Source organism: Caretta caretta, chromosome 17, assembly GCF_965140235.1.
Source record: "Caretta caretta isolate rCarCar2 chromosome 17, rCarCar1.hap1, whole genome shotgun sequence".
In the NCBI taxonomy this organism is placed as follows: domain Eukaryota; kingdom Metazoa; phylum Chordata; order Testudines; family Cheloniidae; genus Caretta; species Caretta caretta.
Window position 1 is genome coordinate 10,110,923 of NC_134222.1, and position 15,526 is coordinate 10,126,448.

The window sequence follows — 15,526 nt, forward strand, 5'->3', positions numbered from 1 at the left end:
AACTTTGAAAGTATCTTGTCTCCTCATTGGTCATTTTGGTCAGGTGCCAGCGAGGTTATGCTAGCTTCTTAACCCTTTAGAGGTGAAAGGGTTTTCCTCTGGCCAGGAAGGATTTTAAAGGTGTTTACCCTTCCCTGTATATTTATGACAGCTTTCTGTTTAATTTTACAGTCCAGAGGGGCTCTCACTTCACTGGTCTTGTGAATATAATCTTTTGTATTTTACCAGGCTCTAACCCAAATGCAAAGCCAAATTATTCTTTTTTGCTCAAACCCTTTGTAGAGGTAACTTTTTTAAAATTTTGGTTATCTGCCTCGCTTAGACAAGGCCAAACACATAGTGCAATTCACTTTATGAAATTTCACAATCTTAAAATGATCTAAAGTGTCAAAGTTGATTCTGGCCTGGTGCATAAATTATAGACTGACTTTTTTTACATTAACTGTTAACATAGAAGTGGAGGATCTTTCCACCATGACTTCTGTGACTGTTAGTTTTTATTGTGGTAGCACCCAAAGGCCCCAATCAAGTTCAAGGCCCGATTGTTCTAAGTGCTGTACACTCCAGAAGACATGGTCCCCTCTACAGAGAGTTCACAACCTAAAAAAAATGGTGGAGAAGAGATGAGGAATACATAACACATGTTGTCTGCAAGCAGTCGCTTGGTAATCAGTCTACTCTTACTACTCTCTGTAAATGCGTGGTATCCATCCTTTTTACGCCCAAGGTAACTTTTTGAATCTAAGAGCAACCCAGGATCTGCCCCACCCCTTCCCCAAAGCCCCATGCCGCTGATTCCATTCCCCGCCCCACCTTCCCCCCATTGCTTGCTCTCCCCAACCCTCATTCACTTGCAGGGGGTTGGGGTTTGACCAGTTGGTGACCACTGCTGTAAACTAAATGCCCTGGTTTCAGATAGTAAGTTTTATTCATCATGGAAGACAGACAGGAGGATTGAAAGTCTTTCTTGGTCTCTTGTCTTTTAAGGTGTATTTGTCCATTGCTTCTGGTTAATGTTTCTTTCCTCCATCTGCCATTACCTTAAACCTGTGCTCACATACGCATACATTAGTATGGGTTTCCTTTGCTGCATATTCCCATAAATATTAGCCATAAGTATTTAGCACCCAATCCAACTCCCATTAAAGTCAATTAAAAGACTTCTGCTAGCAGTAGTTGAAGCTTACTGAATTTCAATTTTTCAGTGATTTCTTTAGTTTTTGACCAAACCCTCTCAAATGTATGACAGTTTTGGCATGTGGGTTTTTTGTTTTTGTTTTTTCTAAATTCTAGTTCTAACTTCAGGTGGAATTGGATCAGGACCTTTAAAACCAGATAATAAGTGAGAGGGGGAAACTCTCTCAAACTCCTTTTCATCTAAAGTGTGCACTATCCTTAAATGGAAAAGATGGCTGGACTCACTTTGCTTTGCCTCTAAACTCATTCATAAGGAACATATCCCAGAATTTTTTGAAGCAAAGTAATAGTCTTTTTCCAGGATGCAGCTAAGGTGCATCTTGATATAATTTGTGGTATGGAAGACTAAGAACATGTAGTAGGTTGAAAGTGTTTTATAACATGTCAAGAAAAAAGATTTTTAGCTATACAATAATGACCCATTATTTGGAAGGCAGCCTTCTCCCAGTATGCAAACTTTATCTGCTGATTCCTTGGAGAAAACACTGGATTATTTCTAATTGAAGTAAAAGGGGAAGGACTAATTGCTACATTGTCTCATACAGTGTTAATTTGACACAAAGATGGGTATTGACTTGAGGAAATATGTTTACTGAGGACCACTGGTTTATATGGTGCAGCTCAAACAGATGCAAGGTGAGTGAGAGATAGTAAACTTCGTGACTCTTGCTCAAACATACCAACATGGATGTCTTGCCCATCATTAGTATAGGTAATGAGATGTCTAGCTGCCTGAGGCATTTCCTTCTGAGAAGAAGAGACTGAAGGTGTGGCATGAAACTAAATTGCTGGTTGAGTTGCCTGTGTGGATAGAGCATGAGAAGTTTGTGACCAAATTTCTCATTTGAAGTAGCATTACATTTCCCAGAAGAGAAATTAGCCTCATTACATTTGGTTTTGGGCACCAATTCTCAGGTATATCAATGTGGTTTTTATACTAACTAGCTTTTTTAGAAGTATGGTGCATCTTAATCTCATTTTCAAAGAATCAGATTAATGAAAAAGATTCATGAACAAACATTTCATCCGATGAAGTGAGCTGTAGCTCACGAAAGCTTATGCTCAAATAAATAGTTTAATCCTTGAGTAGGCCATTTAGGGATGTGGGGCAAAAATTGGGGATTGGTCCTGCTTTGAGCAGGGGGTTGGACTAGATGACCTCCTGAGGTCCCTTCCAACCCTGATATTCTATGATATGATAAATTGGTTAGTCTCTAAGGTGCCACAAGTCCTCCTTTTCTTTTTGCGAATACAGACTAACACGGCTGCTACTCTGAAACATGAACAAACATGGCATTTCTGAGCGTGTTTGCAAGTATTCCATCCTGTTTCCCTGCAGAAAATACTGTGGCCAAAGAATAACAATAATATTAGGATTATATAAGGAGTACTTGTGGCACCTTAGAGACTAACCAATTTATTTGAGCATAAGCTTTCATGAGCTACAGCTCACTTCACGAAAGCTTATGCTCAAATAAATTTGTAAGTCTCTAAGGTGCCACAAGTCCTCCTTTTCTTTTTGCGAATACAGACTAACACGGCTGTTACTCTGAAACCTGTCATTAGGATTATATAATGTAGCAAATACTTTATTTTAAAGAGAGCCAATTTATCAAGTGATAATATTGACGTAGCCAGGGTAAGAATTGAGTGGCTAGAGGTTGTGGTAGGCTTGTAGCAAAACCGAAGTTTGTTTTGTTACAAGTACTTTCAGGTGGTACGACAGCCCCCAAGTCATCCTACCAATTGTTGTTGTTTTACTATTTCACATTCCTATTTTAAAAACATTTCTTCTCCATGTTGTTGGGACAATCGGGAAGCTTCCCTTAAAGAGAAAAAGTGATACAGAGTACATGGTGTGCTGTGCACTGCATGAAAAAACAAACTGAAAAACTAGAGATTTTTTTTCTATCAGAATTGTTTTCCAACAAAGTTGATATGTCCCTTTAGACATACAGATTCATGTTTGTGACTTCCGACGAAGGTATTTTAGTTGATATGTCCCTTTTAGACATACAAATTCATGTTTGTGACTAAGTTACTCATGTTGAATTATTTAAGGACATGACCTAAACCTAGAAATAGGTGTGTGTATGGAACTGTTTATAGGTTAATAGTAAGGAGGTTTTTTTTAGGTAAAAGGAAATGTATGGAAGGTGTGAAACTGCAGTTGTTTCCCTCAGTGAAATCTGACTACAGCCCAATCATCTTTAGATCACATCCTTGTTTTATGACACCCATTCATGTCTTCCCTCAGCTCTGCAGGATGGAAAAAAGTGACCCAAGACAATTTGTCTGTAGCCTATTTACAGATTAATCCCGTTCTGATTACAGCACTAATTCAGTGCAGATCATATGACTGGAAACTGTAGAAACACGTGTTTGAGAGTGATCTTACATGCTGTCTTGATGTAGATTAGGGATTATTGCCACTGTTCCAGTTACTCTTTAAGAACCCTTTGAAACAACTTCAAGACCAGTAGTTTCTTTAGTTTATCAAAGTATTTGTATGGACAGATAACAAAGCTGAATTTTGTTTGCCTTTATTCACTATAATTTAAGGCTGATTATATTCATCTCTGATTAGATCCTTCTGGTAATATAACTAAACTAGGACATATACTGTAATCATTCCCTCAATCAAAGAAGTTTGCAAACTGTTGCAGTATTTTGGGACCTTAATTGAACCAGATTCACAAGATGATGTAAGTGATTTTTGTCCAATAGTTAGCCCTCCTAGGATTGGCTATTTGTATTTCATTTCCGAGAAAAACAATGTGGTGAAATATTGGGATGTTTTAATTTCATACTGAATAACTTTCACAATCAGAGTAACAATTTACTGTAGTAAAAATACCCACTGTTAAATATACCTTTATTAGAAGCAGAAATTGGCCTTTTTGTTGAATATTCAGCTATTGTGAATTTTACATTCTGAGTGTTTTTTAGTGAGATTACTCAACATGTGCTAAAATAAATGAGCAGCCTGTTATCTTCAATAGAAGCTGAAGTCCACTTTTTTCCCTTGTGGAATTGTTTGTGCTAAAAGCCCATTATGTAGGACATGGCAGTGACATTTGGATGAAGGTAGGGATTTAAACTTCTAGCATGCATTCATTTCATGTAATTGCTTTAATGATTATAAGCATAGAATAAAAACCAACTGGATTTGGATACTAATCCTGTCATAGTATTCCTCTTAAACCTTTCCCTATTTTATTAAACAATGGTGCAGCCTCCAGAGATGATACAACCTACCACTGTACACAGTACGCTGTACACAGATTAGCAAATAAATAAACCTTCGAAACACTCACTACTTGAGCTGTTCTGTCATCATGTTCATCGTAAGAGGAAGAATGAAGACCCTCTGTGAAATGTGGCATTTTGCTAATGGGGAGAGAGCATGAGTTACCTTCAGTTATTTTTCTGAATCTGTGCCTGAGCATTTGTCTGTAGAGTTTATTTCTTACTGTATTACTTTAGTGAGGAGAGGAGACAGTTACCTGAAAATGTTCTTCATGAATACTTCAGATATGTCAGGTAGAAATGTGCAAGGTAGATGAATATGAATTTAAAATGTAAGTTGGTACCTAAATGAGTAATTTTTCTGTAAGTAGTCATTTTAACTCTATTTGCAAATAGTACAAGAATCTAATTTGTAAACCTCTCAGTTTTTGCCCATGATAGTATTGTGTACAATGAGATTTTTTTTTTTTAAATAAAGCGTCTCAAATTTCAGTTGTTAGCTGATTCTACTTAATGCAGCTTCATTGTGCCACTGTGAAAGTGGATTGCGTATATTTGAGAGAGAGATCAATCCCACTTAATTTAAGTATTTTTTTTTTCAGTCAAACTGGGCTGCTTCCTTGAAAATAACTTGGTACTTAAACTGTAAGTTAAGATGCAGCTTGGCTTAATTGGATAATTTATTTAGAAACTTAACTACACTTACTGTATGTGCACTTCTGTCTTTTCATTTTCTACCTTTTTTCTGAAATGTGTAGATGTCCCCATGAAATGTGAAGCCAAGCTGGTAACTGTATGTTTATCCATATGTACAACGTGCCACAGTAGCTTGTATGCCATATTAGAATCAATAGGTGAACAGGTCCTTGTTCTGCAGTAGGTTGAGAAAAGTGGAATACTGATTCTATCAGGGTGTACAGTTACTTATATATGTATCATCCACAGATGTTGAAACTCTTGTATTTAAAATACTTTGAGACCTTAATGCTTAGACTACCAAAATTAAATCCAACTTCAGACCTAGCTGTAGCTATTTAGTGAACTGCTCATTGTGAATATCTTGGATGTTGTGAGATTTGTAATTATGCATTTACTTGAAAATAATGAAATTAATTATGTCTAAAAATCATCAGTTACTTGACAATTTAAATATTAGTTAATTTAAATATAACACTGAATGAAGTCTTTTGATTTGTGGAAGGTGCTCAGATGCAACAGAGACATTTGCATGTTGATGTGATGGAGGCCACATAATATCTAGGCTATGCAAGCCATTCTTCCGGTTTTAAGACAGATGGGCCTCCTTTTTGGGTGATTTGTCTCCTGTCTAGTGCTGAGACAAAACCAGACGTTGTTTTGTCTGCCATTTTGAAGAGCGTGAAGCTCCGTCCGCACTGGCATGACTTTGCATACACAGCGTGTGCAAGGTCACACCGGCCAGGCTGGCTCATGCCTGTTCTGGAAGTGATGGAAGGTCCAGTATTCTGGGACTGTGAGTGGCCACTCTAAGCTAGACAGTAACTAAAGACTAGATCCTGCTGTTGGACTCCTGCACCTGTGTGAAGTACTCCTGGTGTTCAGTGCAACTCTGTACAAACACAGAATTCCACCTGCATGCATCTCACTGTGGGATTGGTCATAAAGCCCCAATCCTGCATCAGGCTGCAGGAGCATGCTCTCCAGGATCTGGGCAAAGCACTGTTGACTTCAGTGGGACTGTGCGTAAGTGCTGTGCTTGGCACAAGGATCAGGACTCTAAGGAACAAACAATTCTGGCAGTTCAGTCACATGCAGAATTTAAAACCCATGGGTTATTACATCTTTACACTCTGGGTATTTTTGCTCATACTACATAGTACAGTGCTTAAAATAGGGATAGCAAAATTTATTAGAGACTCCATGGTAGAATAGAAAATTGTTGCAAGAGATGGTTCTTTTTTTGAAAAATTTTTGAGATAAAAACAACTTGTACCCTCTTAATGTTCGGTTTCTACAATTCATATAAATTATTCCAAATGGATAAAGGAAGTCTTTTCCTTGGTGTAATGTTAAAGCTGTAGAGCCAAATTGTGACCCCCTTAATCACATTTAGTACCCTGTTTTGAAAATAATTTCACTGAAGTCAGTGGGAATGTGTGGAGTAAGGTAAACATAAAAAGAGGTGGTGTAATCTCTCCAGTAATGAGCACTGATTTGTGCAGACAATGGACTTTCTTTGACTCTGTCTGTCTGAATGCCATATCATCCCTCCTTTTTTGCCAGTTTGTCCTCAAGGAAACGTTTTACCAGCTATTGATTGCCTGGTTGTAAGCAAATTTTACACACTTAAAAACATGCTCTTTCTGTACTTCATATATAGATACACAGCAAAAATATATATATATTGTTTTTGTTCTTTTTTTTTTCCTGTGTCTGTTCTGAAGTGAGACTTGTGGGTTTGGTGTGTGAGGGGAAAAAAGGACAGAACATGCAAATTGCAAATATTGCTTTGTAGTCGTATGTTTTGGGCTTCTCTCCACAAGCATCTTGAACCCAGTTTCTCCAACAGAAATCAATGGCATGTCAATGGATACGTCTAAAGCTGACATTTTTCTCTAGAAAACAGGATTCTTGAATACGTATGGGCATAAAGTTGAATCCTTCTCAGGTAAAAGCCTAGTCAAATTTAACTGCCATAGGGCTTTCTCCTGTCCATTGTATTCTTCTTAAAGAATACTAGGGGCATTTTATCTGAACTCTGAACCAGTGGAAACTGATGCAAAGGGACACTGCAGCCCTTCCCACCCCATGTCATTGGACTCTAACTTAAATTTTATCAGACCTGGTGCTTGGAGATGTGACGGGTGGGGCCCCTCAGAAGCCATAATGCACTTCCTCTTGGGGGACAAGAAAAAATCAGTCTAAAGTTTGCTCTTCGATAAATAGTGCAAGCCAGTGACTTTCCCAGTCCTCACTCAGTCTCTTTGCAAGTGAATTGTTCTGACTTTTTCCGTTTCACTACTCCTATTGTCCCCGTCTGTCTTCCGCTGCCGCCTCTTTCTGACATCTCGCCTTTCACTTCATATCCCAGCTTCACCTCCACAGTCTCATTTATTTTGATACTAGAAACTTAAAACAGGAGAATAATACTTTGTTTTACTATAAGAAAATTATTTCATGATCAAAACAGTTCATTAGGCAACTTTTCTTAACTAGTACAACATTAATTTTGTATAATATTGCCATAAGTAAACTCACAATGACATGTTGTGTAGTTTTTTTGGGGTTTTTTGGTGTGTGTGTGTGCGTATGTCTGTTATGTAGTGTTGGTGATATGAGGAAAACGCTCAAAGCGATCAGTAAAGAATTCAGATGACAGCATCAAAATTACTTCAGGGAAAAAGGGTCTTGTCAAACAAACTTGATATTGTTTTTCAATGAGATTACTAGTTTGGTTGATGAAAGTAACTGTGGTGTCATAATCTACTTGGACTTCTATAAGGCATTTGATTTAATGCCCCCCAGTATTATGATTAAAAATTATCAAGATACAAAATCAGTGTAGCACATATTAAACTAATTTAAAAACGTACTAACAATTAACGTTCTGAAATTGTAATGGGAATAGTCATCAAATGGCTATACAATGGGGTTCTACAGGATTGATTTTTGTCCTAATACTATTCAATGTCTTTATCAGTGATTTGGAAGAAAAGATAAAATCATTGCTGATAAAGTTTGCATATGACAAACTGCTTGGTGGAGTGGTAAATGACAAGTTTATTATACAAAGTGATCTGGATTGCTTGGTGAGCTAGGCTCATTGAAAGAATGAGCTTTTTTACTCGATCCAAAAGCAAGTGTTACATCTAGGAGGAAACAGCATAGGTCACTTTTACCAGGTGGGGTAATGTATCCTGTAAAGGAGTGACTCTGGAAGGGATTTAGGTGTTACGGTGAACAGCTGATTGTGAACTCATGGTGCAATGCTGTTTACCTGGTACTGTGTGCAGTTTTCGTGGGAATGCTTCACAAAGGATTTGGAAAAATTGCCGGGGCTTCAGTATGGAGCTGCAGAAATGATTCGAGGTCTGCCTTATAATGACAGATATAAGAATCTTGATTGATATATTTAGTTTATCAAAGAGGAGGTTAAGAGAAGTTCAGACTGGAAATAAGGCACAAATATTTAACAGTGAGAGTACTTAACTGTTGGAGTGAGAAATTTTCCATCACTTTAAGACCTTAAATAAGGGTCGAATGTCTTTCTAAAAGATATGCTGTGGCTCAGCCAGAAGTTATGGGACTGATGGAGGAATTAATGCGTAAAATTCTTCGGCCTATGTTAGGCAGGTGGTCAAAACGTTGGTCCAGTGCCTAATTTGTAACAAAAGAGGTGCCAGGACTCAAGCAATTTTTTTACATTCATAACTTATGCAGCAAGCCTAGAGGTGCCGGGTCTATGAACTGCCAATCCTAGAGGTGCTGGGGCTCAGCCCTGGAAACCCCTGGCACAAATTAAACATTGTATTGGTCTCTTCTTGCCTTAAAATCTTATGACTGTGGAGCTGAGGCATCAGAGTCCCATTTCTCAGACTTTAAAGTTCTCAGCTTATTCCCTATTTTCAGAGGCCAGTAACTTTAGAATAAAATACTTAACACTTGCAGGTTTCCTTGTAACTTCTGTATATACATCCTCATAAAACCCTTATGAGAAGAGTAAACATCGTACCCACATTACGGATCAGGAAACTCAGACACCAGTTGGAGTGATTTCTCCAAAGTGTTTTATGCTCAGAGTTAGAAACAAAATATAAATACTTGTCCTGAAAATTTTCAGTGTAAACTATTTTCTTTCTCAGAATCCAGAAATCTAACATGCAACAATCCAGTACAGGGGAGAGAGACAGACAGACATACATAGCAGGTGCTACCTAAAGCAGAGAGGCGCAACTCAACGCACCTTGCTGACTGGCTCTTTTGTAGGCTAACTGCTGAGGAACCAGATCACATGTTTCTTTTAGAGCCCCCTAGTCCACAAGTGGGACGAGGAATCCCCTTAGAATTTAAAATGAGAACTTGTAATTTTGACACAGTTTTCAAAACACCACACAAAGATGCTTGGTGGCAGATCCAAGATCAGAACAGAGTTCCCAAGTCTATGCTTGACAGTGTGGTTTAGTGGATTCATCTTTAAGTTGTATTCACCTCTATTATACTACCATGCAATAGTTAACTCGTTCTTTTTAAGGAAAAGAAATGAAAGCAGTGTAGCTCTTTGACACTGCAAATTTGCATAACTGAACAGTGTTTTCATATTAATAGACTCTTTAGTGGGAGGCTGAAGGAAATGTTTGTGGTCTGACACGAGTTATGGTTCCAGTTATTGATCTCTGACTTCAAATAGTTGTGTATGTTAACAATTAAATTCACTAATGCATGATGTGCTCAGCCACTTACATAACCAGGAGTAGATGAATGTGTGTAGAAATATAATCTAACCAAAGAATGATTGGAATTTACTTAATAAAGGACAGTAAATTTACGCTGTGTTCCCCTTGCTTACATGATTTCCCCCCCCCCCTTATAAGTGTATTGAACCACCTTCCTGTTCGAAAAGTATTGTAACCTTTAAACATTTTTTTTTTCTGTTCTAGAAAAGTTTACTTGAGCTTGTTTTTAACCTTTCAGTTTTTGTATTCTCTAGGTCAGTAACAGATCCACGAGATGGAAAGAGAGTTGCACTCAAAAAGATGCCCAATGTCTTCCAAAATCTGGTCTCCTGCAAAAGGGTCTTCCGGGAATTGAAGATGTTGTGTTTTTTTAAGCATGACAATGTGAGTAAAGTTTGAGTTCTTAGTGTACTGGTAGAAGTGTTAAGAAAAGATGTTAAACATGGATTATTTAAATCAACTTTAAAAATCCATTTGCTTTAGGATTATCTAAAAATCCAGAGGTTGCACACAGTGAAAGGATTAAATAGTTAGTTGACCTATGGGTGCTTGCACTCGCTTATTCATCCTGATCTGAACTGACTGACATAGTGGAATCTCTACCTAAATTTCCTTTATTTCACTACCTTATGTTGTCTTCCCCCTCCTCTTTATATCCAGTTCATCTGAGGGTGTCAGGTTACAAAAATGATTTTCTTGTATGTGGTTAAATGCTGAATTCAGATCAGTGGTCATAGTACTGAATTGTTGGTGTACTTTTATTCTTGCATCGGCCTCAATAGATGAGACTGAGGGGAAAGCAAAGCAGATTCATGGAAGCTTTAAGACTTTTTTTTCTAGACACATAAGATGGCTTTTGAGGCATACATGAATCTCTGTTTGGCCAGCAGCCCCAACTCCACTCTGTTATCTGGTTTAAATGAGTCTTATTTTTTCAGTCCTCTTCCAACCCAATTTGGTCATGATACCACTAAAGTACAACCCATTAACCTGTGACGGTAATCTGATCAGCAAAAAAAAGAATCCTACCCATAAACTGACTCTGTGATTATTTCACCAGTCCAGATTCTGCTCAGAAATCTGTATATGAATTGTAGAGAAGTATAAACTGAGGAATCAGCTGGAGAAATGGCTAAAAAGTTGTTAGTGTGGCGGATGAAGGAGTTCTTCATACATTAAGCAACAGGAATGTGGACCCAGAGGTGGTGTAGACAGTGTCTCTTCTAATTCAAAGAGTTGACCGATTCATATACTACTGGTAGCAGTTCACGTTTTACTTGCAGTTTCTGTTCTGGCAGATATGTGTATTGTACTGTAAGTATAACTTGATAATTCTGCATTGATTTCTTTGCTTAGAGACTCTCTCTATACAGCCCTTAATTAGAGCAAAGAGGCAATCTAAGACTTGGGAGATGGAGGGAGAAAAACACAAACTGGACTCTCAAAATAAGCCAGGTGGTAACTAACGAAAACATTATAACAAAGCTGCAGCTTCCAGGGGTGGCCTACAGATCATTACTCAAATTTCTACAAAACAGTGCTCCAAGGTAGAATAGGTGCTGTATAACAGACTTCTACACTAGCAAACATTTTTTCTTTGTCTTTACACTGATTCATAGCCACTGATTCATAGCCATTCGCCCCCCCATTCCTGGTAATTGCCTACTTTTCCAAAGTTCCCACAGGATGCGCAGACCCTTGGTGAAAATAAAGCTTGTGACAGTAGGGGATACTTTTTTTTCCTCTTTATAAAAATGCCGTGAGACCTGAGTCTAAGAAAATCTTTGTTGTGTTTTCTTTTTACTAAAGATGTCCTTGGGGTAATACATTAAATCATTTCTGTGCAGCAACTTCATTACAGGTTAACTTTTGTTAAGGAGTAAGAGGTAATAAACTGCTTTGGCAGGTGATCTGAAGCGGAGTCTGATAACAGAAGCAGTTTGTGCACATGCACTTAAATGCCATAGATTATGTGGTCCCCTGTCCCGTCTCCCCCTCCCCCCCCCCCCAAAGTAGTTTTCTAGTCTAGTGAGGATTTAAATTCTGTGCAATTGCTTTCTCAAACGTGTCACTGTAGGGACACAACTTAAGTGACTGTCTGGGCTGTTGGTTCAAAAAGTGAATAACTTTAATGTCTGTTGTAAATGCCTTTATGGAAATGGAGTGATATGTTGGGATGTTGTTAAAAAGATAAATTGCAAGACAAAATCAGTCTTCTTTTTGTCTGTATACTTAGTACTATTTTACATTTCAAAATGACTTCAAACTTTCAGAGATTTTTGTGGTCATATTTTTACATTTGTGATACTAGGGCCAAGATATTTTTAAATGGGTGCCTTAAACTTGTGCTTTTAAGCTAGTATACAGAGACCTGAAAAAAGCTTTATTTTTCAAAAAGTGCAGAACACCAAGCACCTTGCATTGACTTACAGCTGCTGGGCACTTAGTACTTTTGAAAATCAGACCACTTATTCAGACGTCTAATTGTGGATTCAGGAGCTGGAGTTTTGGCATCCATTTTGAAAATCTTGCCCTCTGAACATCTTGTCCTCAGTCTCCTTATTTTGATTATTTTGTTGGGAGAAGCAAAGACACGGGATAAATTCTACACTCACCTGCATGCTGTGCAATCTTGCTGAAGTCAGTGGGGCTGGCTTTGTCATGCAAGTGCAAAATTTTTCCTTGTGTCCTGTGTGTTAACAGAACACAGCATATGCAACAGTATTGCCATACAATATAACATGCAGTGATGTCAACTTTACAAATATTTGGAAGCCAGCTACTCTCACTTTTTAAAGAGATGTTCTCCAAATGTGAAGACCAGACTAATCTTAGTTTGTGGGCAGAATAAGGCTAAATCCTACAAGGAAAATGAGTTCATTTACAAACAGATGTTGGTAGGTAGGATACAGAAAGTCTACTTAGGTGTTTGAAATTAATAAATAACAAGTAAATTATGCCAGCTGTAAAGTTGGACTAAGTCATGGGACAGGCCAAGGTTAAACAAGGCCAAGGTTAATTCACCAGACAGTTAAAAATTGTGGTGTTTGTCAAATGCATTAAAAGGATATCTCAAATATTTTAAACAGTAGGCAAACAAAGTGTTAAAAATATAGCCTGACCTTGCCTTTGTCGTAAGTATTTGCTTTGATTTGACTAAGATTTCTATTTTCTTTCCGGTAAAATTGTCTTGCCTGTTGTTCCATAGGTGCTCTCCGCCCTTGACATACTCCAGCCTCCACACATTGACTACTTTGAAGAAATGTATCCTAAATATAAAATAATTTTAATTGAGGTAGGTGTGATTGACTTTAATCTGTGATCTGTACATAGGGAATTGGAAAGAACTTGGGCCCAGTTTTCATAGCCTTTATGTGAATAGTTTTGTTGACATCAGTGGGACTGTTCATGCAAGAGCAGTTTGTTCATGTTATGATTAGAGATGAACAGGTTCAGGATTGATCATGAAGCTTTGACTTCATGAGTGCCAACAGGCAAGTGGGGTATAGTGCTGCTTATCAGCAGGCACCACTTGTAGTTAAGATTCCCCCAAATACTGTCTTGAAAATTACTTCCAAGAATTATGTCTTTATTGGTCTGTGTTTATTAGGTAACATTCTAAAAAAATTCCTAAAAATGCCCATCTTCCCATACTCACGCATGACGCATACCAGGATATAGAATTTCTAGGGATATTCTTACATAACTAGTGGTGTTTGGCATTCGTTATTCGGGCCTCATATTGAAGTAGAAAACAGATGCCACATGAAAATATACATGGTTTACCTAGCATTTACACAAAAGAGCCCAGGTGGATAATTTTTCGAGAAATCATGAATACCGTAATAGATTACCTAACATTAGGATATTTCTCAGATCACTGGAAGAGTGTTGATTCATTCCAAAAAACAATATTTGACAACTATGAAAAAATACATATGTATTTTGTATTATTATTTATGTTCAGTTGGCTGGTTTTGGTTTTTTTAGGGGGGATGAGATTTAGAAGTTAAGTGTACTGGGAACATATTTAGTGATTGATTATCTGTGACCTCTTAGTTGCACATTCTTATATATTATAGAGAAATAGAAATAATTAGGCAATATTATGGTTAGAGCTCACTTGCTTTAATAGAAATATAATTCTAGAATATTTTTAGTCTTTTGTATGGCACCCATCACTACAATATATAAGTAGTGATTTGTACAAAAAGTACATAGGAATATTATGATTCTGATTTCAGCATCAAGGGCTGTTATTAAAATAAGAATCATTTTGTTCCTCTTAGCAAGACTTTACCATCTTACAGATCTAGAGATCCCAATAAAAATTTTATGCCTACCCTGATATCACTAATCTATTACTATTTTTAGAGTTAATTTACACATTTAATACACAATGTTAATTTATGGGAAATGTTGGGGAAAGTTTTAAACAGCTCTTAATAGGGAAATAAACCAGATAATCACTGTACACTGGGACTATTTGGTTATAGACATATTTCCAGTGGAAAGGAATTCATCAGACTCCTTTCCATGACTGATATTTAAAGTAAACTGCAAAACTTTACAAACATTTTAAAATGTTTTAAGAACCCAAATAAGTAGCAGAATATTTTTTGCAGACTTAAAAGGAAAAGGGTATTTTAAGGAGCAGATAATTTAGGTAATTGAAAAGTTATTTTTGTTAAGATACTTGGTTAATATTTCACACTGAAGAATCTATAGAAAGGGTATGTACTCAGTGGGCTTTTTAATGCACGAGTGTTTTTGTCCTTTTCCTTTTTTATGAAGCTTAGGTTTTAGAGACTATCTAAATAATTTACTAAACTCGCTTTCAGTTTCTTATAGTATATCATCATAACAAACATCAACATAAAACTTGTAAATAAAATAATAGCACTTTATTAAAAGATGCAAATAAATTTGTCCTTAATGGATTGTCAAGATTCAAGTTCAGTATTCTGTGTCCTGAAAACGGGTCCTGTTTTAGATTGTTTTATTGTTTTCAGTTGTGGTAAGGGAAATGCAAGTTAGAATTTGTCAAGTAAATGAACTGTTCAATAAATACATTGTTTTTAAAAGTTACTCTCTATGTAACTTATATTATGTATATATCAATTATAAATACCAGATCTGTTGATTGGATTAAAGCATAGTAGAATAGTTTGTAAAATTCCAACATGCAAGTTACAGTAATGAAGTCTTTAAGTTTAATCAAAAGTTTATCTGAATTGAGAGTTCAGAATGAATGTCTGCTCACCGATGTACACTCTCTTATTAAAATATTTTAAATCTATAGAACCAAAAAGCAGGTCACAGCTATATTACCATAATTTTAATGGCTCAAAATGCTGATGTACTACGTGCCTGAGGAGATATCTGAAACATTTCTGGGTTTTGTTCCCTTTTTAATTCTCTATTTTTCTAGTGGAATCCTTTGGTCTTGTAATAAATAAATCTTAATAAATAAATAAATAAATAAATGGTGCTAACTTTCAGATACAGTTAAAGTCCTTGTAGTTGTGGAAGAAACCCCATTTTATTGTTTGGCTTTTTTTCAAGAACTGTAAATGTACAGGCTTACTAACTGAAGCTTGTTATATAAGAAACAAAGTTCATAGTGATGGAAGATAGAGGAATCCAAG

At 36.9% G+C, this 15,526-nt stretch overlaps 1 protein-coding gene across 2 annotated transcripts in view; it reads left to right on the plus strand.

Annotated features, from left to right (window-relative positions):
* NLK (nemo like kinase) overlaps positions 1–15,526 on the plus strand; it is a 112,306-nt gene that overhangs the window by 53,478 nt on the left and 43,302 nt on the right. For both annotated transcript variants that reach the window (XM_048823795.2, XM_048823793.2), the window contains exons 2-3: positions 10,133–10,262; positions 13,087–13,142. In XM_048823795.2, the coding sequence (XP_048679752.1) occupies positions 10,133–10,262; positions 13,087–13,142 (186 nt within the window). The remainder of the gene's footprint in view (positions 1–10,132; positions 10,263–13,086; positions 13,143–15,526) is intronic.